The sequence below is a fragment of the Echinococcus granulosus genome, assembly GCF_000524195.1.
Source record: "Echinococcus granulosus chromosome Unknown EG_S00090, whole genome shotgun sequence".
Lineage (NCBI taxonomy): Eukaryota > Metazoa > Platyhelminthes > Cestoda > Cyclophyllidea > Taeniidae > Echinococcus > Echinococcus granulosus.
The window spans coordinates 147,407-169,894 of NW_020170470.1; the positions used below are offsets into that span (position 1 = coordinate 147,407).

The following is a 22,488-nucleotide window of genomic DNA, read 5'->3' on the forward strand; positions in this document are numbered from 1 at the left end:
TCATAAGTGGTAGCACCGGGGACGGCGCTAAAAGTACAAGGGGGCTAATTCAAAGTACAAAAGTGGCGCCCCACCGGTACCGAGGGATAAACCACTATCGTATTACAGTACTGTTGCCGTGTTGTAGCAAAACAAAGCAAGTGCGAAATCCCTATCATTTTTCTTCATATGATTCATTTAGTTTTTATGAGGGGTTTATGAAAGAATATGGGTTTTCCTGAAATAAAAAAAGTAACATATTTGTTTCCGGTGTATTTAGTGCCTCCCATATATTTTTAATCCAACCCTAAATGTCCTCTTAGTGCTAACATATGCGCTCTTTCCGTTACTAAATCTGAATTTGTATGGTGGAGGAATCCAAATGTTGTGGGCCCACAAATTGGATATTTCGACATGACTAAAGTGTAATGGATCATATGGTTAACATTTTTTGTAGGTAGCGACCATTTTTGATGGCATTCCGTTTAAACCTGCAAAACGAGTAAGGTCAATTATGTGGTCGTGCGTTTGGAGAGATTGAGTCTTCAGCTTAATTTAAGGCTCAGTCTAAAAGGATTGGCTGCGTCGGCAAATTCGTGTCTTTGTAGCAAATTATAATGCGACTAAATACTTCCATATCATGCTCAAGTGTTCATTTTCAGCCAGTTTTTCTCGATGTATATTTGTATAAATTTGGTATTTTAATATGATCATGTTAATTTCCGCGAGATGGTTATTTTGACATTTCAATTTCCCTGCACTGAGCAGCTCGCCTCTAAATGCTTGGAATTCGCTAGCACTTTAGCTAGAGCTAGTTGGGGTTACTCCCAAATTTTTGTCGCAAATTAATCTCAAAATGACTGTTTTTTATTTCAACAGGCATGCGAAAGAGAACCGCGGACCAAGAGGCGGAATATACCTGACTGTTATATGATTATTATACAGCGTTGGACTAAGATTGAGACGCTCCTATCGGGAATCATATCAGACACTATTGGTAGGTTACACTTGAAGGGGTCATACGCGCTCAGTGTGCCGAAGGCATTTCACTTTGTATTGCCATGTGCAATGCAATGACCAAGATTCATCGGTTTTTACAACTGTGTTCCTATTGATAACTGCACCACTATAAAATTAAACTGTGGAACTTTTGTTCTGGTTACATCAAAGTATAGTTTGTGTATTTGACAAATAAGATAGTTATCTACTGACTTCTTCCCCATGGTAAGAGTAGTTTGTTTCATTCGATCGTAGGTTCTGGTGGATGGACGTTTTCCATCCTTTTTCGAACTTCCAAGTGCTGTAAGACAATTTGGATTAGGACTCTGAAAACCTAAGCTGTATCACTTAATTTTGTTTCATATGCCGGGGCCCAAGATTGTTGCTTGTCATAGTAAAGATACTTGTATTTGACAGGATAATCCCATATTAATGGAAAAAATCTAAATATCGGTAGTAAATGCTATGTGCATACCGAGCTGCAGCCTATCGCTTTTTACATGAGTAGATGTAAACCACTGAAACAACGTATTCAGTTAGTCCACAAGGGCCATGCTTTGAGGGCCATTTGAAGCCATCAGATGGCTTTAGTCGTTTGCACGAGGTGCTAATGGCAGTTAACCTCTTAACTTTTGTTGGTGCCATAATCTAAGGGTATTACTGATCCGTATTTGCATTCCGGCTTTCGATTTCAATTTCTCCACACTGTTTTATGCCACAGTGAATTCGCAAACGCCTACATAAATAGTTTCAGTCACTTCGCTTATCACATTACGGCAGCATCTAATTTAATGTCACCGTGTTGTAAAACGTTAAGCTTCGCAATATTTTGACAGCATAATGTATGAAAAAAGGAAGTTCATAGGTAGCTGGGGTGAAAATTTTACTGATCTACTAAAAGTTGTAATAAAAATCTAAATAGGGTGTTTGAGGTTTTCAGTCCTCATTTCGGAAATGTCTTGTGGCGGCCCACGTGAATAAGTGTGCAATTAATGAATAAAAGTACAGATTTACTATCTGGTGTTGAAATTGTTGTTGGGAAAATATGTCGAAAGTTCATGACGGTGAAGGAAATTGTCTGAAAATGGTTTTGCGCTGTAAGTAAGTAAACCAATACAAATAATTTTCCATTTTTTAGTTCAAGATGACTCAACTGAGCTTGACGACCTTAATACATCCCGAAGGGCAGCACAGGGTCTGCTTCTAGGTGCGCAGCAGAAAATGACCGATCTGGTGCATGCAGAGAAGCTGCGTTACTTTGCGGACAACCTGAAGGAGGATTGGGTCGACGTCGACAGCAGCAATACGAAACACAAAACCCTCCTAGAATGGATGAAAGCCTCGGATGCAAAGTTAATTAACTACGACAAACTGGCTGTTCAGGGCCGCAAGGAAGGTGGTAAACCGTGCAACATTGGTCAGCATTTAACATTTCCAGATATTCTTCGCTAATTTCTTACAGTGTAATGCTATTTTACGGGGCGTTTTCACATAATTTTTAATTCAAGTACTACCTTCTTTACTCTATTTAAGCGAGACGAGTCACATTCGGGTTCAAATGTTCAATTTTAAAACTTTCGATACGTTTTTTCAAATATTCATTTTGACTAGTTTAGCGACGCGTTTATTCGATTTCTTGAAAGTAAGCCACTGACCAAATAACAATTTATTTTCAGTAATTACTACTGGGTCAAGGCTTCCATTAGTGTTTCATTTGTCAGGAATGTAGTTATTGTGGATAATTGTTCATTTCATATTATAGGTCTCAGATGGATTAATGTCCTAGATATTACGAATTAATAACTCCCTGCTAGGAAGGTGGATTTTAGACACGAAATTAACGTTGTGTGTTATTGATGATTCGCACATTTCTGATACCTCATTAAATGGGAACCTCGAGCCCTGATTTGCGTTTCATTAATATCGTGTTTGTGTAGTTGTTTTTTTTGAGACTTCTAAATTTTTATGAATGTCGTGTGTTGGACCCAGAGTTTCGTAACCATTTTAGCTTCCTTTCATAATTCATTTTGTTGCAGTGGTTTATCGTTTGCTCGGTTTTGGGAGTAAGGATGGTTTTTTCTTTTCATTTTAACAATCATATATATTTGCATAAAGTGCAGAACTCCATGGTGTGGCGCTCAAAGATTGCTTCTTCCTCCTTCGACAAGACCCCGAAACTGGGAAATTCTCTCTTTATCGCGATACAAATATGGTGAGAAATTCCTTCAGGATCGTCTAAAATAGTGTAAAACGTTATGGGCGAAAATTTACTTCCCATTCCCTTTTTTATTCACATGTTCGCATTAGTGTGAAATATTCTCACAAAATTATTTTAATTTATTACTGCATAAGTTACACTAATATTAATGTGTATTGTGGCTGACAGAAATATCGACACTTCCTGTCGCGTAGTTTACACTCTATCATAACCCTTCGTCGAATTTTGGAAAATGATATTTAAGGATATGGCCATTCCAATGGATAAAGACGTTGGATCAATTTTTGATGATAATCTAGCAAAAAAGGACTAGATTTGAGTTGGAAATAGCGTTAACTAATAACTTAATCTCTCGATCGTTGCTTCAAAAGAATGTTTATTTTTTCTACTTTTGTCTTACTAAAATGACGCTCCTTTTTGGTAATAATTGTTTCTAAGTCATACGAACAGCGATGAACATTACTCCTTAGTTCACTTTTAATTTCTAAACTTGTTTTACCAAAGAAAACTCTTAAAAATTAAGTGAGGGAATTAGAGGCAAGTTCTCATTTATTGCTATCGCAACGCAGCCTCCTATTCTCATATGGACCAAGCACTTCGGGTACTTCCGCGATCAAGCCGGTTCACCGCTTACGTTCATCATTCTCATGGACTCAAAGAACGCTGCGCCGACTTTGAGCAAATTCGTCTGCTCCACACATGACGAGGTCGCTCGGTGGCAAAAGGTATTCACAGAAGGATTTGACAATTTCGGCAAAGTAGACGAGCCAGAAGTGGAGAGTATGCGTAAGCTGTCAGCTTGCCTATTTACCCGTATGAATACCTCTGTTAGTCAATTTTGGCTGATATCAACTGGAGCTTCTGTTACTTTGGTGCAGCCGAACTTTTTTCTTTGCCACTATTTTGCGATGTTCATTAATTAAAGATATGATTTTGTGTTAACCGGTTTTCCCGCTTAGAAGCAAGCTTGAATTTTTGAATATCAAGGCGCTTAGATCATTTGCTTTTATATAATTTCATTTTATAGTTCATCTGAAAATTATATACTTCGAAGGTATCCTGTGCTTGTGCTATTCATTTTCAGTGTTGATGCTTGTTCTCTCTAAAACAACCATTTTAAAGTTTATATTGAGCCGTAGGAAGGTTGTTCGATTATTGTTGGCAAAGCTATTAAGGATGACAGATAACATCTCCGAAGGCGATGTTATTTTATTAATAATACAAATATGCCTTTGAACATGCTCATAAATGTTTTTGTAGTGCTGCAAAAGAATACTAGAGTGCTTGAAGCAGCAGAAGAACGCAGGAAGCGACAGGAGGAGAAATTGGAGTTAATAAGCCAGCTAACTACCGATATATTCGCTCAATGGGATGTTCGAAATACGGTCTTTAGGACGCTCTTCGTTGACGAGGGTCTTACCACATCAGCGTCGCGGTCAAATAGCGGATGTTCAACGAACAGGGAACAGCAACTAAATCGACGCTCTTTGACCAGCCAATCGGACATCCAACAGGTTGATGGTGAACAGATGAGAGTGCGTAGTCTTCATGAGAGATTCATGAAAAGTGGTGCGTTTAGAGGCTCTGAATGTTTTCCACCCTCTCAAACCGCTTCAACGCAAAGATTAGTCTTATTGCTGATAGCTCTTCCATAGAGTTAACCGTTATCTTTCCACCAAAAGCTTTATTCAATTTATTAATCTCGTAGGCAACGGCCTAAATCATAATCTATAAGGTGTTTTGCTGGCTGCTTTCTCCAAATATGGTACAATTACCGTGTGAAATGATTGAAATTTCTCTGTTTAGAGTCATCACACCGTTTTCTTGGTACGAACTTCCTCTCTTACATTTGAGCTAAAAATTTTGCCGCGTTTGCTTTTTGATGATCAATGAGCTGAGATCGTTGGCGTCGTATCCAGTTGCTAGTTAACAAATCAAGATTGCCATCGTTATCAGTGATCTTCAAAGCACATCAAACGAACTTCCCCATTTTAGTTATGATGAGATGCATCGCAAAGTACAGATTCAAATTTTACATCTTGATAGTAAGCAAGTAATCAGGTGCTCTTTAACGTTGTACCGCGCCCAGCATGAAATTGTAGTGCGGATGACTTCGAGTCCATTTTTGTTTTCTTTTTTAAAGTCATGCGCCTGGCTAACTTATGCGGTGAGGCGGACTCTACGTGCCTGAGTCGCAGCGCCTCCGATGCTGCCGATCGTCGCCCTTCTTGCTCCAGCATCACGACGCCGACGCCCGACACCAGCGGTGGCACCGACTCTTCCAAAAGTAAACCGCTTTTTCGTCATTCTGTCCTCAGTAGGATTGTGTGGCTTCTTGTCGTTCTCAAGTAAAATTAACCATTTATTCAATGCACTACCCCGTACTGTCTTGACACAGCGTAGAAGTTGTGGTACATTAGTCCTTGTGGCTGACTTGGACGAATGATTTATTGAAAATATCAATTGTAAGACTAAAGCAGCGTTTTCTGTTCTTGTGTTTTTTATCAACATTTAAGTGTTTTTGATACGGTATTCTTACCTATTTTCGAACACAGGACGATGTTCTTTTGTAGAATGGAACTGTAAAGACTACAAGATCACCTGCATCTTAATGGTTTTCTTCTGGACCTCTTAAGATGGTTGCATTTAGATATCTGTACCATCGGCTTATTTGGGTCCTAGGGCCTTGTCTTTTACTGAACGGCCCTCGTTATGATAACTACTGAACTGGCTTATGCATGTGGCATTATGCCAACGCGTCAATGCCTTAGGTTTCTGAGCGACTTAATTCACCTTGTAGAATGCCTATTTAAACCAATCATTCCCCGTTGAAGTTCACCAGCCAAATAATTTAATATAACCTACTTCATCCTTCTATAGTATGTCAGTTGTTTTCAATTGGAAACATTCTAACTACACTTAATTTACACCATAAATGCCTATGATTTATGAAAATTATTCACGCCTCTAAGCAGTTTTCCTCTCCAAATATCGATTCGTTGAATTATTTTTTTTTTCCAAAGTAGTCGTCACCGTGATCTCTTTCTATAGTCAGGTCGCCTTCTAAGATTCATGAAATTATGCATGAAGCTGCTTCATCAAACGGATTGGAATTTCCCTATTAACAGCAAATGCCTATTCTTACCCCACCTACAGAGCGCCCTGAAAAAGAAGGCGTTACCTCTCGAATTAAACCCAAGGTAGGCGGTTCTATACCTGTGGAGCATTATGCTGTAAGTGCATGAGTTTCAATTTTGAATTTACTCTGCGCAGAGTCATCACATGAAGTCGAGTCAGCGCAATAGTATGGAGGTAAATATCACACTCACCGTACGCATGTTTTCGTCTCGCGTCAACATATCTACTGAAGAAAACGAATCGTTTCATCTAACCCCACACAACATCATTTTATTTAACCCGGTCACTCACAATCTATTTATCCACACCAAACTATGAATCAAAACAAATCATGTGCAAACACCAATGCGTCACTTTCATTTACTGCACAATATTCATTAATACTTGATACGTATACAGGACTGAATAAGTACAACTTCATTCAGATAATGACGCTGAGCCAGAAATTTTGTGAATATTGTTTAAGGGCCTTAAATTCACCGGTGGAGATTACGGTCCCTCGGTTACACATCATAATATGTTCTGCTTTACAGTATTTAGAACCACGGGTATGCTTATAACAAAGATTTTCTACTCCTATTTAAATCATTATAGGCAATGCTTTGTCCAAACTTAGGGTGGATTAATTGTTTACAGCATACCAGTTTTGTAGGTTCTACTGACCTTTTCATTTAGGTTAACTTGTTTAAATTGCGTTAAAACACCTTTGTTAGGGTAAACAGAGATTAAATTAGTGGATCAGAGTCTCATTCACCGTTTGTTGATGAGTGTTTAGAAATTCTTCTTACATCTACTTTGTTTAAAAATGCCGGTTCGGTCAAATACCTTGCGGGTTGTTTTGTTTAATCTGCCTAAATAAGAACCTTAATGAATATCGTATGGATCAGATATCGAGATGCATTTATTCATTACCTTGTGCTTACCGCTTGCAATATCCTTACCGCAATGCTAGCAGATTGATTGATCCTGGTGAGTGCTTAGTGTCGCTTTATTATTGTGGATAACATCTACCTGTTTTGAGGAAAAGGATCCCTAAAGGTTTTGTATGTTTCATTCGCATTAAGTCCCAAAACCGGCTTTCCAATCTGTTGCGAACGGGTAGTCGCCGTCGTGCCGATGGCTCCGCAAGTCTTGCCGCCTCCACGGACTTTCAGCGGGACTACCTGTCCTCCGATCTAGACCGTTCCGAGGGCACTTCTGAGTCCTCCCTAACGTGTCTCGCTACTCCTGCCCTCCTCATAGCGGACATCCAGGAGCTCGCTCGCTCCCTTCTTGTGCGTCCTCATGGTCCCTTTGTAGGCTTTTCAAAAGAGTGGGATGAGGTGGGAGCTTCAGATTGCGTTCCGTAGAACGAATGGAGGCCTGAATGACTATTTATGCAAATGTTCATATCTCATTTTTCAAGCAAATTCAAGATGACTTTGCTGTTCAGTGTTTTGGTTAGTTAACTTTACCATTTAATCGGGTTCAGTGAATAGGTCAACCAATAATTGTGCTATTTTTTTCAGAGAAATAACTAGACAGTTGTATAGTAGGTGAAACATTCGCTTGCAAGTCAATCAAGCCATTTCGGTTTGTTGTTATCAAGTAACCGCTTTCCTTCGCCATCTAGGAAAACTACGATGGACAGCATATACGCTGTTTGGAGTTGGAAAAAGATAATCTCCGTCTAAAAACCGAAGTCGAAATAACTGGAGGAGTAAGCTATCACTGTGTATTTTCAAGTATCTGTGTTATCTATCCAAGTAGTTTTGTTGATTTACATTGAGACTTGTTCATTGGATAAGATTAAGCAACAGCCGACTACCACTGTCAAATTCCGCATAAATTGCTTATGAGATATTGTTTCATTGACCTTATTGTTTCCGTTCCCCAAATCGGTGCTTTTTTCAGCAAACTTCAATCAATATGAAACGCGAGTTGGAGTGTCTGCGGTCCCTTCAAAAGAAGACTGAGGATGAACAAAATGCGTGGAACTCCCACAAACAGAAAGAGGAGGCACGGCTTGAGCGAGAGGATCAGAAATTAAAGAACCTGGCTAAAGATCTTGGGGAGAAGCAAAAGCAATATGAAGAGGATAGTAGAACTTTGCAGGAGCTTATTGACCTGCATGCTCGTCGTGGTGTCGACGTGAGTCGACTGAGAGGGCACGGTAAGTTAATCACCCAGTCTTCTTGCTAATCAACTGCAGCGCCGTCACGTTTCACAAGTCACTTGCCCATTCTTCTAGGATCGAACACCAATTTGTACGCCACCCCGCAGCCGGAGTTTGGCAGGAATCTTAACTCCTACCTCTCTCATGGTCCGTCCTCTCGAAGCGAAGGAGATATGGTGAGCATACATTCTCCCACTTGTATGCAGTGGGACGACTCATAAATTATATCATATTTTATGTGATTTAACTGATAATCATGTAACTTTTGGAAAGTTCTAGGAATTATATGTCTGATTGTATAGTATTCCGAAGTTAACATTGCAAATTTGTCATTTTTTCCAAAAGCCTCTGCTTATTAGCATATAGAGAAAGGCAGTGCCTTCCTCAAAAAATTGTTTTGCAGTCGTGTCTAATGCATACACCTTGACAGCACCTGTGGAGAAGTTCACAGACAATGATATAAACAAAATTTGAACATTAACCGCTTGCATTGACTAATCCTTGGGGTCACCTTGACTGCGTAGTGCATTCCCAGATGTCCCCATCTTTCTTTTTACCACCCTATTAACTGGGAATGTGGAGTTCCCTCTGATCCTTGTCAATTAGAAATTTCACAATCATTATCTCAGCCAAAGCTGCAATATCACTAGCCACCATTTACACGCACCATGCATGCATTATAACGCTGGCCAGTCGCAATGAGGTGTACCACTTACCTATGCAATAAAGTTAACGCCTCTGCATTGTTCTTTAGCTCCTTCCTAGATGCTTACAAGCTTATACAGAAAAGGTACTCCTCCTACCCAGCTTAGTGACAGCTTGTTTACTTTCGAAAAGGTTACGTGCCCATCATTCACATCGCTAACACTTTTATTATTTATCCTGCGGCTCAAATTCCGCCTAGTTACCAAGCTTATATTTTATTTAAACTGAAGGCTTCGTTTTTATTGCTTCAATACGACCAACCTAAAGACAGGCATGATTTTACTCCTTAATTCTTCATAGCTCATGCTATTTAGGGTCACAGAGGTTATTTTCTCGCGCCTACGTCGAAGGTAACTTTGTATTACTCATTTTTTAAGCAATCTTTAACGCGTCCTCAACCTTTGACATGATTAGCAATTTATTCGACTTCCTTCGAGTCGCATTTACTTAATGGAATTGGAGGCTCCATTAGTGAATGGGGGGGAATCGCAAATAATTTTGTTCATAAACGTGAAAAATTATGCTAAAATGAGGAAATAGTCAAAGCAATAAGGTTTTCGGCTCATTTGGGCGCTAGTGGAAGGATAATTGGAGGATATAAGATTGAGCAATATTCATTCGCCAAAGTGGATGAAATTGTTTGCAGTAACATCAGAGTGCTTAGATCTAATGCTAAGCAAATGCTACCTGATCCTTTCTGTACTGCCTCTGACAAGTATTTTTGACCAGATAATGTGTTTGTGCCGTGTTGAGATGTGATAGTACTAACCCTTTATGCCAGATCGTACTCACATTTCGATGGTTCATGCTCATATCATTAATATTGTTTACAGGATCCAGGAGAAAGGCGGACTGTGGACCGCGCTAGTCTTCCGCCTTCAACAAAGACCCGTGCTACTTCCAACGAAAGTTCACGCAGAAGGCACGGGAACTATCCCCTGAACCTTCATAATTATCCGGTGTGTACCAGGAAATAGAAGAAATATCCCATGGTGTAGAATATTTTGGTTATTAAATGCTCCACATATCTTAAAACTAGCCACTTTTCCGAGTGGAAGCGTCCCCGGGTCTTTGTAATGTTGACCGCTTTCGTTCAATTATCTTTGATCCTTGTGTTGCCTAGTGCTTAAACTCTACATAATTTTGAGTTATCGTACGGCCCGTTTTTTGTGTGCGAAAACAACCGCAATCATAGGAAAATCACGTTCCATTCGTAATCAGGTTCTATTTATGATATTGAAATGCTTTTCCCAAATGACCAGTGTTTTTTTGATTTAGACTGAGCATAGCTACTATTCAAACACTGTTCCGTCGAGACCTCCAGCTGGCCCGCATTCGGTCGTAGAGTCACAGAGACACATGAGCACGACAAGCTCAACACTCGGCAGTCTTCCCGCAAAACTTGCCTCCAAGTCACGAAGCTCCAAAAGCTATCTGCGGCACTAGCACCGCCTACTGCCTCCCTCTCACCCCACTCAGTCCTCGCTCACCTCGCACTGAACGATAACCCAAGGTCCGACTTGCGCCTTCTCGATTATGGAAAGTTACAGCCCTTGTCAAAACTGCTGTTCTCTATCCCTTCTTTGCCATGCTCAAATGTTATCTTTTGCTACTTTGCGGCTCTAAAATACGCAAAATGTTTAGCGTACCAATACAAATACGACGTTGGGAAGCAGGACTATCCCACTGAACCCTAGTGAATGGTGGAGGTGAAATGCTGGAGATAACTCTGTACCTTTTGCATTAACATTCGGTGGTTAAACAACCTATTCAATTTTCGGACACTTTTGTATACGAATGCAAAGTTAAATGTACAGAAATATGAAGAAATGAATGGGTCATATCTCGGTCAAGGAACAACCACCGATTTAGTTGTAGTGTCGGGGGCTGTGGAGTGTGATTCCAAGCAGATAGGTTCAGGAAGTGCGATTTTCTCCCCGGGTAGGGCATTCGCCGCCTCCACAAGCTCGGCTGGAACGTTTTCATTAAAATCAGTTGTAAAGGAGGCGTGAATTAGCATAGGATGGCGTCTAAGCCACGCGCATATTTTTAAGTACTATGGTAATGCAGAACCCATAACGCAAGGCTTAACAATTCACCTTGAAATTAGCTTTTTTTTCCCGTTAGACTCAAAGAAAAAAGGCTTGGAGGATTGGGTTCCACCTCCACAGCAACGAATGCGAATTAAGGCTTACCGAGTGTTATTGGTCTCGCAGGATGCATGTTAGAGAAGAGGATGGAGAACTTTTCAAGGTTTAAAATTTTACACACAGTCTGAGCGGCGCAGCACAATTCATCCTGCAGAGAAACAGACAGGTTACGGTGTACTGCAAGATCAATGAATGGTGAAATGGACCACGAGGATGCTACAAGATTAAAAATTATTGGAGGAAAATTCGAAAAAAACACTTTGAAAGAATTGAAAAATACAGAAAAATCGAACAAATTCTAATGGGTATCAGCTTTGTTTTTTCAAACAAAAACGCAATATCCAATCGAATTTTTGTTTATGAGTCCCCATGGCCCATAAGTGTGCTCAAAATCGACATTTAAGGATTTTGGAGGCCTACCTGCTGAATGAGATTTAAGGAAACATGAACTCGCCGATTCTGTGGTTCACAGGGGTCGATAATTCCAGTGCTGCCTGGGAGAAACAGGCCAGCAGCTAGGACTTGAATGACTCGTCTAAAAGTAAAATTTGGTGAGTGGCCATTTCGAGTGTTTTCACATGAACCAAAAGTATCGCAGTACAAGTAAACTTGTGTTAATGTTCAAAATGAACTAATGATTAACAGTTCATCACTGTGCTACGCATGCCTCTAGGACAATTAATTCGGGGGACTAACTTACCGGAAAGCGACAGAAAGTGGAAGGGGAGCATTCATGGGGTTGTGCATGACCGCATGAAAGGCCTAAGAAAAAATGAGGGCACGTAAGCACCATTGTTCGTAAAGGAGAGTGATGCGAAAATATTGGTATAAAAATGCATCAGCAACAACGAATCAAATAATGCTCCCAAAATCTTGTCAAACTGGACGGAACACTGTTTGAAAAGCGCAAAAAAAGGCCTATGGTTAGTATTTTTGACAGCGCTTACGAGGAGATCCACTTGCCAGGGGGTGAGGTGATTAAAGCCAACAAATCTTCGTCTTAAATCCTTCAATAAGCGTATGAGTGCTTTGACGCTGGTCAAAAGTAAAAAATAAAATAGGATTAACACAACAAATTAGGCAAGATTTCATACCATATTAAAGCACTGTCAAGAACGGAAGGAAGAGTAAAAGCCTTTGTTTACATGGTACTTGAAATAAAACTTAGAAACGAAAAGTGGGGGCGTTAATTAAGTATGACAGTAATGATATGGCATAAGCAACACTTATTTTGGTAGAGACAACCGCAGAGTTGGTAGCCTGCTTTTTAAAAAGATGGAAGGTGTGAACCACAGACAAATTTGTAGAATTTATCGTTCATTGTTTAGAATGAAAGCTTGAACTTTTTTTCCACCAGTAAGCATCCTACCAATGGAGTGGCCACTGACCGTGTGAGAAGGGTGTGAGACACGAGCACTTCAGCTTACTTCGCGTGCGCGGCCCTTTCCTCGGCCCAGCGGGCATGGACGATGGCGGCGTGAGCAACGTGCTGGTCCGGTGGGCTTACTATCACCAAAAAGTAAAAAATGTGATCCACTTTACATAATGCCTCAAAAAAGATTCACGTGCAAAGGGAACTCAACAAGCTATATGGCATAGACAGCCTGCGGATCCCTTAGGAAACAACGGTAACAATCCTATTCGAGTCCAAAACCTATCGAATATAAATTCAGTTACGAAACAGGAGAGTAAATAATGAGAATCTATAGTGATATCAAATAATTTGGCGTCAATAAAAAAGCTTAATGGCTTTGCTAAAATAAAAAAAAATCGATGCAATTTAGGACATTGACAAGCAAATATTTTATATAAAGAAGGATTTAAGAAGTCCATGTCCACAAATTCGACTTATTACCCACAAATCAAATGTACGGGAGGTGCTACTGGGTTAGTTTATGCTCTGGTAAACGGAATATGAAACGAAAACGGCCTCCAATAACCAAAATGGGACCATTTTGGGAAGGCAAATACATTTAGATTGAGTTAGTTCTAAGTGAAATAAAAATTTGGTTATTCTCTTAAGTTGAGACTAGGGAAACCGTGTACTTCCATAAAAAAGCCGTGAAAAAATAGTTGTTAAACGCAAAATCCCCAAGTGTTCGCAAAAACAACTTACTATGCAGTCCAGTTTCTGTATTGCTTATTGCACTAAAATTTTGTACAGCAAACGCCACACGAATGCAGACACCGAGGTACTCAAGGTCAAAACCGTAGGGCTGATGAATGATTTCAAGAGGTTCCTCGGGTTCTTCGATCTCTTTGTCCAAAAATTTCTGCTTTAGCAGGAGGCTAATGTTCCTAGCCATCTCAAAAGTGGGCGAATCGCGTAGCAGAACGACAACATCTGCCAAGCAATGTCCCGCCAACATCGTACCCTCTTTGAAGGAGCCAACCACCCGGATTTCTTCAATTTGCTAAATTAGAGCGTGAACACTGGGAACAACTAGCAAAGACACATAATAGTGGCATTTGAAGTACCAAAGTATGAAATTTCATCAAAAGAAGTGTACAGGAAATCTCATAAACTAAATACCAAAGTTAACTCATAAGGTTGAACAAAATTAGTGTTTTTAGCCCCAATTACTAAAGGGGACGACATGCCAGAAATCAACAAATGCATACCTTTGTCTAATCGCAAGTTAGGATAGGACTTAGCGCAAGCTTAGTGATTTGAATTTTTAAATAACTACTGAATATGCTAACATTACATTGAAATACTCACTCCGATTTGAGAGTGCCCTTTTTCAAGAGCAATTGACTCCAAATATTCCACGACTTTGGCTACCAAAGTCGCGACAGCCTGTTGTTCGCCAAGCGAGGGAGTTAATTGTGAATGAGAATCCATTAGAAGCTTCGAGAGCCTCTCATTCTCTTGGGGAACTTCAGCTCCAGGAAAAATTGCTGAACAGCAAATAGGGTCGAAGGGCATATGCGCCGTGTAGGAATTCGGGCGCATCCTAACTCAAGAATGGTGCATCAGAAAAAAACATATATTGATTTCAAGCAATGTACACAAATGAAATAGCTAGTTTTCTATAGTCACCTACCCTCGATACTGAGACAAATATGAAGATTTTTGGAACGGAATCCTCGGCATCTAAAGGGTGAGCTTAAAGCTCGAAGTCAATGATAGCGAATTTCGAACAGAGACTAAGCTTATTGACAAATATGCGACACGCGCGAATCATAAGACGCGCAAAATGTAGGGATAATGTTAACAAGCGTGAACATTGGTGTAGACAGAAGCGATACAAAATAAAGTGAATTTGTAGTAAAACAGCTTTCATGATCTTTCAATCTATTAATGAGAAACCAGGCAAATGAGGCTGCCATTTTTAGTAGTGGTTGTAAATGCACTTACTTTGGTGTTTTTCAAAACAATATGATAGTAATGACATATAACAAAAAGCAATTGAAATTCAAACAATTTCCTCGCTTAATTAGAAAGTCATCACTAAGCAGAGAAATGATCTAGCATTCGTGCATTAATAAAAATAGCATCACGAAGGCTATAAATTCATGCAAACAAAAAAGTAGAATTTATTTTATCGGATTAAATAACATCTGCAACAAGTTGGAGGTTGAATGAAATCGCAATTGAACGAACTCAACAAATAAAAGCCGAACTTTACACAACACCCTCAGCTACGAGCGATAAAAGGCACCACGACGCCTATATCCTAAATAGATATACCATGCCTAATAACAAAGAACTAGCGTTTTAATACTGTTTTAACATGATCATCAACTTAGTCATATAATGAGAAGCTAGAGGAAGCAGCAACCTCTTACTAAAACTTTTCAACTATAGTTTTTTATGATCCCGCGAGGATTTTTGAAAGACGATTTGCAATTATGTTGTCGTAACTGAGTTACGATGATTGTACTGGTGTATGATTCACTACTGTGGGTTTGTGGCGATATGAACTTCTGTCCTTCTGGGTTTTTAAGCACACGAACACTTTAGTCTTCATAGGCACCATTGCCGTGCTGCGGTACGTTTATTTGGCAATCTTAGGTGTTTTTGTGTTTGTCTAACACAGAGTTTCTCTTTTCCACTTCTGGTTTTGTTTTCTTGGGACGAGAAGAGTGAGTAGAGGACGACCTCTTTTGTTTGGGCAGTAATGTGGGCCTTTACAGACCGGGGATTAAAGGAGATCTAGGTCCTTTTCCCCCTCGTGAGTCAAAGACGCCAATTCTGTCATGTGACCGCTTCAAACTTACCGCCTCGCACCAAAAAGTATGTTCAAACCGACTAATCTTGCAATATATTCTTCCGGACTTCATATTGGTAGCAGCGGCAAGTGAGCCTAGTCTAAAAGGATAAATGCTCTGATTTCAATGAGTAAACGCTAAACCTGTGTCACGGGAGAAGGACCGCTGCTGCAGATAGCAGATAACATGATGGCTCCGAACAGGAAAGTCGAAATCGAAGGCTACCTTTAGTAATCACAGGACCTCTGCATTTCGTTAACAAATGGAGCAACACCAGTCTTTACAATCATAAAATTTCATGATAAAGATGCCTACAGCACTTATGTGAGGCTGTTAATTGCAATAACATTCCATATTTTCTTCATGTCAATGCTTGCAGAATGCAAGCTCCGTGAGACCGGTTCAAATTTTATCTTGAATTATATGGTTCTGAATTTGGGCTGATTACCTTGCAATGAATAAATCCCATTAAAAAACGTCCATATGGCAGTGTAATGTCTTCATTGGTTTGCGCTTCATGCTCCTGCTTTACGTTCTTGAATAAGAGGTATTTTTGAAGAAGGATATCTTGTATCGTTAAATGCAAGATTTTACAAGTAACCGAAGTTCTATAGGGGACTATGATTTATCTTCACCTTAGGGATCGACTATATCTGCCCAATCGTGAGGTCGGCCAAATTTGCTGGCTTGCAGCGTAAAAGGTGTATGCCAATAAACTTCTATCGCGGCAGACCATCGTGGAGTTTTGAACAGTGCGAAATCATCATACTTTTCCTCCTCTAGTATAATTTACAGAGGGCTCACAACAGAATTGCCGAAAGGCATCAGCAACTTGGGGGTCAATTGCCTTCCGACATGTGGGAAAACTCACTGCCTGATGTTGCATGTTCGCGGTTTCCAAAACACTCACTATATTTTTATGGTCGATGTGGGTGATTGACCAAGGACAGCACGCAAAATGACTCAGAAGAAAAGAGAGCCTATGTGGTGATTTCAAGCAGGTTGTGCTTCAAATCGTCTACATGGGCTTTGGGTCGTGCTACTAGCCCCCTCGTTTATTACCTATATTTGTTCTTGCATACCGTTTTGATTTATTACGACTTCGGAGAAAATTTAAGGCTCTACACACGTGTCGTGATAGTTACCAAGCCAAAGTCATGATGCAATACGGGTTAGTTTGAATGTGTCCTTGAAGAGTAGATAAAATTGGGCAGACTATTTTAATACGATGGTGGTTTATCCCTCGGTGCTGGTGAGGCGCCACTTTTGTCCCTTAAGATTAGCCTTCTTGTACCTCGCTGGGTGGGCTGGCCTTTGGGCCATATCAGTAGCCCAAACACCTTCTCTGTGGTGAATATATATTCTGCCCGAGTATTGTGTCTTCTTGCGTCTTCAGGGAAGTCGAGGGACTCTACACTATAACCTTGGTTCCCTGTGCACGAACATATTACTTAACAAGTGAAAACTACCCTTCTCCAACCATCTACTTGTTTTAAGGATATGAAAGCAATGGCGAATTGGAGAAATCTTTAACCCGTTACAATCGTATCGGGAAATAATCCTAAATTACCCAGTGGAAATTTACTAAATGCTTTTGAGGCCAATGAAAATGTATGGAATAAATTATCAAAGGTCGTACACTCAATTTTATTGTAAATTATGGTCATTTTACCGTTAGTTGAAGTCTGCTTACACTTTTGGTCGATTTGGTCTCTGTTTTAGCAGCCTAAAAAAAGGGTGATCGTTCCAGTATCCTACCTTTGATGACACATGTACACTGCTATTAATTGTCGTAACTTTAAGTACTATTATTTTTATTGGATTTATCAAATCAGAAGTAAAATCCCTGACTTGTCTGTGTTAGCTAAGTTCCTCCTTTACTCATAAGCACTACCACATAACACAACTTCAGACCATTACCTGCAACTAAAAATTTTTTCTATATTTAAATTTGGCCTACTTTAGAAATCAGTGCTTATTCTCACATACATGTCATATCTATTGTTTGTTAGTATCAATGAAAATGGTGAGCGCATTGTTTATGCCTTGGTGTCATTTTAAAATCCGGTTGTGTTGCGTGCTTGCGTCGTATGCACCATGAGCGACTCGAAGGTTTACTACCCCCCCGAGGGTCTTGCTAATGAGAGATATATTAGTTCGATAGATACATATAATGAATGGTATAGAAAATCCATTAAACAGCCAGCTGAATTTTGGACGAACATATCTTCACAGTTTCATTGGGAGGTCAAGCCTAGAGCCGAAAATGCACTTTCCTACAACTTTGACCTAAAGAAAGGGCATATATTTATTCGTTGGTTTTCCGATGGAAAGACTAATTTGTGCTATAACTGCCTTGATCGGCATGTAAAAAATGGGTTGGGATCGAAGGTTGCTTTTTTGTGGGAAGGCAATGATCCAAATGACAGGAAAACAATCACATATCAGGAATTGCTAACAGAGGTCGGTTATTTATGTTCACTTACTTGCATTTCGCACAAACTAATACATCTGTTAATTTTTTAGGTTATTGCTTTCGGTTCTACTCTTCGACGGATGGGTGTCAGTAAGGGTGATCGTGTAGCTATCTACATGCCGATGGTTATTGAACAAGTTATCGCCGTTCTGGCTTGTGCACGCATCGGTGCGATTCATTCTGTCGTGTTTGCCGGCTTCTCGGCAGAATCCTTATCAGAACGCCTGATGGCTGCAGGGTATATGTTTTAAAATTTACTTTAAATTAATTTAGATCTCGTGTGTTAGTTACTTGTGATGGAGCTTGGCGTGGGACAAAACTTATCGATTTGATGAAGGTTGCCAACGAGGCGATGGATATATGTGAATCAAAGTCTCGCCCACTTGAACATTGTATTGTTTTGCGCCACTTAACGCCGGAGAAAAGAGTTGGCGCACCCGTACCCGTTTCCGATTGTCCTGGTATTCGTCCGGTTCAAAAGTGAGTTAATTCTAGTGCTTCTATCACTTTTTTTCATTTCTATTAAGTCGGTCGATGAAAACTGGCTAGAACGCTTTTAGCAATTGGTTTACTGCCAAATGCTAGTTCTCAAGCATGTTCGGTGTAGACATTATTGTGAAATCATAGTTTCTTCTACCATAGGCCCGGTTGACATAAAAAAGTTATGTAGAAGAATCTGGTAATGCATTCAGCTTGTGCAGCGACGGTTTTTAGTGCTCATTAATGACGCTCCTTCATGCACTTTCAGCTTCTCCATCCGCATGCGTGCAGATCGTGACGTTTGGTGGGATGAGGCAGTTCCTCCCGTTGAAACCGAATGTCCAGTTGAGTGGATGGATGCGGAAGATGAACTCTTCATCCTTTATTCTAGTGGGAGCACTGGTCGACCCAAGGGCCTCCTGCACACCACCGGCGGCTACATGGTGTACGCAGCAACGACTGCGAAGTATGTATTTGACCTCCATCCCGACGATGTGTACTGGTGCACTGCAGACATTGGATGGATCACTGGTAAATGCGTATTAATTGTATCATGTTTTGCTTAAACTAGAAGCTTATAAGTACTGTAAAAGCTGCTAGAATTAAGAGCGCGGAATAGGAAGCAATGTTCACCTCGGCCTATTTTGGTGTCACTTACTTGGGTATACGTCGTTAAATGTAGAATAGTTCCCAGTTGTTAATTTGGAATTTTGCTCGGTGTTTCTACCTTTGTAACCAACAAGTTCTATTTTAGTTCATATGCGGCGAAACGTAAGCCTGACTGATTTACGTTTTATTTCCTCATAATGTAATGTTTCAACTTACGTCCAAATAATTTGTTATTATCGAATGATGCATTTTTAAAAGCACTTTGAAGTCAGGTCACTTGCTAAATAATCTTTATGGTGGCAGAACATTAATGTGATTACCCTTGGGTTTTGTAACTGATCTTTATGAATCCGTATCGCCTTTGCTTGGTTTTCTTACAACCTCCCTCAATTTTAAAATGTTATTGGACCCAATACGTTATTGAGCAACTTTGGCAAGGTTTGAAGCTATATTGAAATTGGTATAACTAGGTCACAGCTATCTCATCTACGGTCCTCTCCTGAATGGGGTGACGAGTGTGATTTTCGAAGGACTCCCCAACTGGCCAGACTACGGCCGTTACTGGTCCATAGTGGAGCGGTATCGTGTTACCAAGTTCTACACCGCACCCACCGTCATCCGCATGCTCATCGGAGCGGGTGAGGAGCATGTTAAAAAGTACGATCGGTCCAGTCTCAAAGTAAGGTCTCTTCTATTCCTCTGCCTTAATATAATAGATAGATTCTATCTCTGTTTAAATTAAATGCATATAAACTTTTAGAACGCCCGAAAAGGGTTTAACTCATTCGCCATGTGCGTTGCCTACAGTGGTTTCTTTATATTGAAAATCTTCTATTTTTTCCTAAGTCGCAGCGCTGATACAGCATGAAATTTCTGAAATTATCTCTTGACTAAGATTATTCAAACTAAAATGCTTACAGCCAGTTCTTACGCAGGCTACAGAGAAGTCCGAAGGTATCATCTGTGAAAGTTAATTGCGGTATCTTACCCTCACAATCAAGAATGCGTAAAATTCGCACTCTACAATGACAAGAAGCGGAAATAAAATTTTGAATGAAATGCTCCCTAGGCAATTTTGGTGAGCAGTCGTGCTCCTTCAGGGGATCGTTTATTTGTGGCGGGTCTCCCATTTAATCAGTCATTGCTCATATGAAAAGATTGGCCTAGCCATTATTTTGGATTCAACAAATGAAGTAGACGAAAACTGCGATTGTTTTGGGCCCAACTTCAAATTCACTTGCATCAATCTTCACGTGTGCTCAGCTTTTTTATCTTTTCTGGTGATCTGTTGCATTTTTACTGTTGGACTTTTGGCGAATTCGTGATCTGTATTTTACACCCTGTGACAAGGTAAAAGCCTCTTATTGTTTCATCACGTGATGAACCTTCGTTACTGTTTTATTTGCTATGAGCGTGTTCTTTTGTGATCTGAGATGTTTGTGAGAATGTAGAGCATATTATATTGCTAATTTTTTCTTTTATTGATTACTTTTCAACTATTAACGGAAACACTGTCCTTTTTAATCACTTTTGTCAGAAGTACTTATCAGTGTAATATCCAGTAAATATCAAATTCACGAATTTTCCGCAACAAACTCAACGAACTTGCCCTAAAAACACAATTCGTATGCTAGAACTAATCGGTCATTTACTTCGTTTGTTAGGAACATTAGTTGTTTCATAGTTTGAATGGAACAACTGGCAGTAGTTGAAGGATACGTCATTACTTGATGTGTAATGCATTGGCTTAGCTTGGATCTGTTTATTTATTTTTTTTTGATTCTCTGAGTCAATCTAGTCCTCCTCCTCCCCAATGGGTTGAATTAGAACTCTAAAAACTTAACAGCAATACCATTACATGAATTCAGAAAATATTTTCAACAGCTACTTTGGCTCCTGTAGTTTTCAAACACCAACTAGCTGATCTGTCGGTAGTTGCGCCAAGGATTTAGGTGGTGCTGTGCTTCTTCTTATTGCTCAAAGTATTCTTAAATTTTCAGTGTCAATGTGTTAGCCATTAAGGTAGTTGAAAGACGATATGAATTGGGCTGTGTGCGTGAACGTATGGCGCAATGATGTCTGTTTCATGCATGATCCATCGCCGGGGCGTATCAATTTCAGTGACAAAGGACCAAATGACCCTATTCCTTTTTCTCGTCTAGCGATTTTGTTAGTAGCCTCCCCTTGAGGTTACTAGTCATGACTCCAAATGTATTTCAAGAAATGTTTCTTACTCTCTTTGGCCTCGAGTATTTCTAATGACCGTGAATCTTATGACAGCTTTTATCATTCATTGGTTCTTTATAATGCTGGTAGTTACTTTGTTTTATAAACGTCCATGTATGTGATTTTCGTGGTTCAGAGAATAGCACCGTATAATAGGATTGTATACTGTACAAATCTGCAAGATTGTCGTTTCTACCAGATTCTTGGCTCCGTGGGAGAGCCAATCAACCCCTCGGCATGGAAGTGGTACTACGAGGTGGTGGGCGATAGTCGCTGCGCCATTGTGGACACCTTCTGGCAGACGGAGACCGGCGGTCATATGATTACAACGCTGCCTGGCGCAATGCCCATGCAACCCAGTTGCGCGGGTCGGCCCTTCTTTGGGGTGGATGCCCGCATCATCAAAAATGAGTTTGACACCGGTGGCAAAGCCGGTGTTATGAAAGATCTATCTGATGATAAGTGTGTGGAGGAAGGTTGTCTCGTGTTTGCTGCCCCATGGCCAGGCATCGCACGCACCATCTACGGTGACCACAAGCGGTTCGAAGATGTTTACTTCAAACGCTTTCCTGGCTACTTCATGAGTGGTGACGGAGCTGTTTTGGACTCAGAAAATAACTTCTGGATTACAGGTATTCACTAGTACACACTTTCTCCGTTGTTGCAATTGCGATCGTTTTATTCGTATTCGAGACGAATTCGATGCCACTCTTTGACTTTCATTCTGTAAGGATAACTCAGCCGTTTTATGTACCATCCTGCGGCACTAGATGTCTTTGCTGCTGTTTTTACGCATAAAGATGCACCCAAATGTATTGTTTAGACAACAATACTATCAATTTCTGTTTTTTGATCCTTATTTAATCTTATTTTATCTATTGAATTCAACTTGTGACTTCTCAAGAATGAAGTTTCCACTAAAGATAATATTTGCCCTTTCAACACATTTTCACCCATCACATTGTTAAATTGATATCTGACCCAAATTTACTATCTAGGTGCTAAATTTCGTTCTTTCAAGAGTAAATCAATTCTTATAGCACGCCCATTCTGTGATGAAGAGCATTTGCGGGACAGCTTATGCCAAATACACGCCCGTCGCTTGCAAATCTTTTTAATCACTTACTTTCCACTACCT

The 22,488-nt window shown here is 40.1% G+C and overlaps 3 protein-coding genes across 3 annotated transcripts in view; 2 read left to right on the top strand and 1 right to left on the bottom strand. All coding sequences in view use genetic code 11, as the record gives it.

Annotated features, from left to right (window-relative positions):
- The window catches only part of EGR_07907 (Rho-guanine nucleotide exchange factor), a gene marked incomplete at both ends in the record, with an annotated part of 19,566 nt that extends 8,675 nt beyond the window's left edge, over positions 1 to 10,891 (top strand). Inside the window, 13 exons of the mRNA XM_024497156.1 lie at positions 859 to 976; positions 2,117 to 2,395; positions 3,099 to 3,190; positions 3,766 to 3,982; positions 4,457 to 4,765; positions 5,340 to 5,483; positions 6,353 to 6,396; positions 7,399 to 7,608; positions 7,947 to 8,033; positions 8,228 to 8,486; positions 8,565 to 8,665; positions 10,028 to 10,153; positions 10,484 to 10,891. Coding sequence (XP_024348426.1) covers positions 859 to 976; positions 2,117 to 2,395; positions 3,099 to 3,190; positions 3,766 to 3,982; positions 4,457 to 4,765; positions 5,340 to 5,483; positions 6,353 to 6,396; positions 7,399 to 7,608; positions 7,947 to 8,033; positions 8,228 to 8,486; positions 8,565 to 8,665; positions 10,028 to 10,153; positions 10,484 to 10,891 — 2,394 coding nt within the window. The remainder of the gene's footprint in view (positions 1 to 858; positions 977 to 2,116; positions 2,396 to 3,098; positions 3,191 to 3,765; positions 3,983 to 4,456; positions 4,766 to 5,339; positions 5,484 to 6,352; positions 6,397 to 7,398; positions 7,609 to 7,946; positions 8,034 to 8,227; positions 8,487 to 8,564; positions 8,666 to 10,027; positions 10,154 to 10,483) is intronic.
- Positions 10,892 to 11,043: 152 nt separating this feature from the next.
- On the bottom strand, positions 11,044 to 14,441 carry EGR_07908 (Interleukin enhancer-binding factor 2; the record flags this gene model as incomplete). Its single annotated transcript, XM_024497157.1, has 9 exons — positions 11,044 to 11,165; positions 11,390 to 11,492; positions 11,765 to 11,879; positions 12,045 to 12,106; positions 12,292 to 12,379; positions 12,772 to 12,850; positions 13,461 to 13,758; positions 14,067 to 14,301; positions 14,392 to 14,441. 9 exons carry the CDS (start codon positions 14,439 to 14,441, stop codon positions 11,044 to 11,046), a joined length of 1,152 nt encoding a protein of 383 aa, XP_024348427.1.
- A 3,215-nt stretch (positions 14,442 to 17,656) lies between these two features.
- EGR_07909 (hypothetical protein) overlaps positions 17,657 to 22,488 on the top strand; it is a gene marked incomplete at both ends in the record, with an annotated part of 7,277 nt that continues 2,445 nt past the window's right edge. Inside the window, 6 exons of the mRNA XM_024497158.1 lie at positions 17,657 to 18,022; positions 18,086 to 18,273; positions 18,309 to 18,515; positions 18,784 to 19,046; positions 19,595 to 19,803; positions 21,550 to 21,982. Of these exons, the coding sequence (XP_024348428.1) occupies positions 17,657 to 18,022; positions 18,086 to 18,273; positions 18,309 to 18,515; positions 18,784 to 19,046; positions 19,595 to 19,803; positions 21,550 to 21,982 (1,666 nt within the window). The remainder of the gene's footprint in view (positions 18,023 to 18,085; positions 18,274 to 18,308; positions 18,516 to 18,783; positions 19,047 to 19,594; positions 19,804 to 21,549; positions 21,983 to 22,488) is intronic.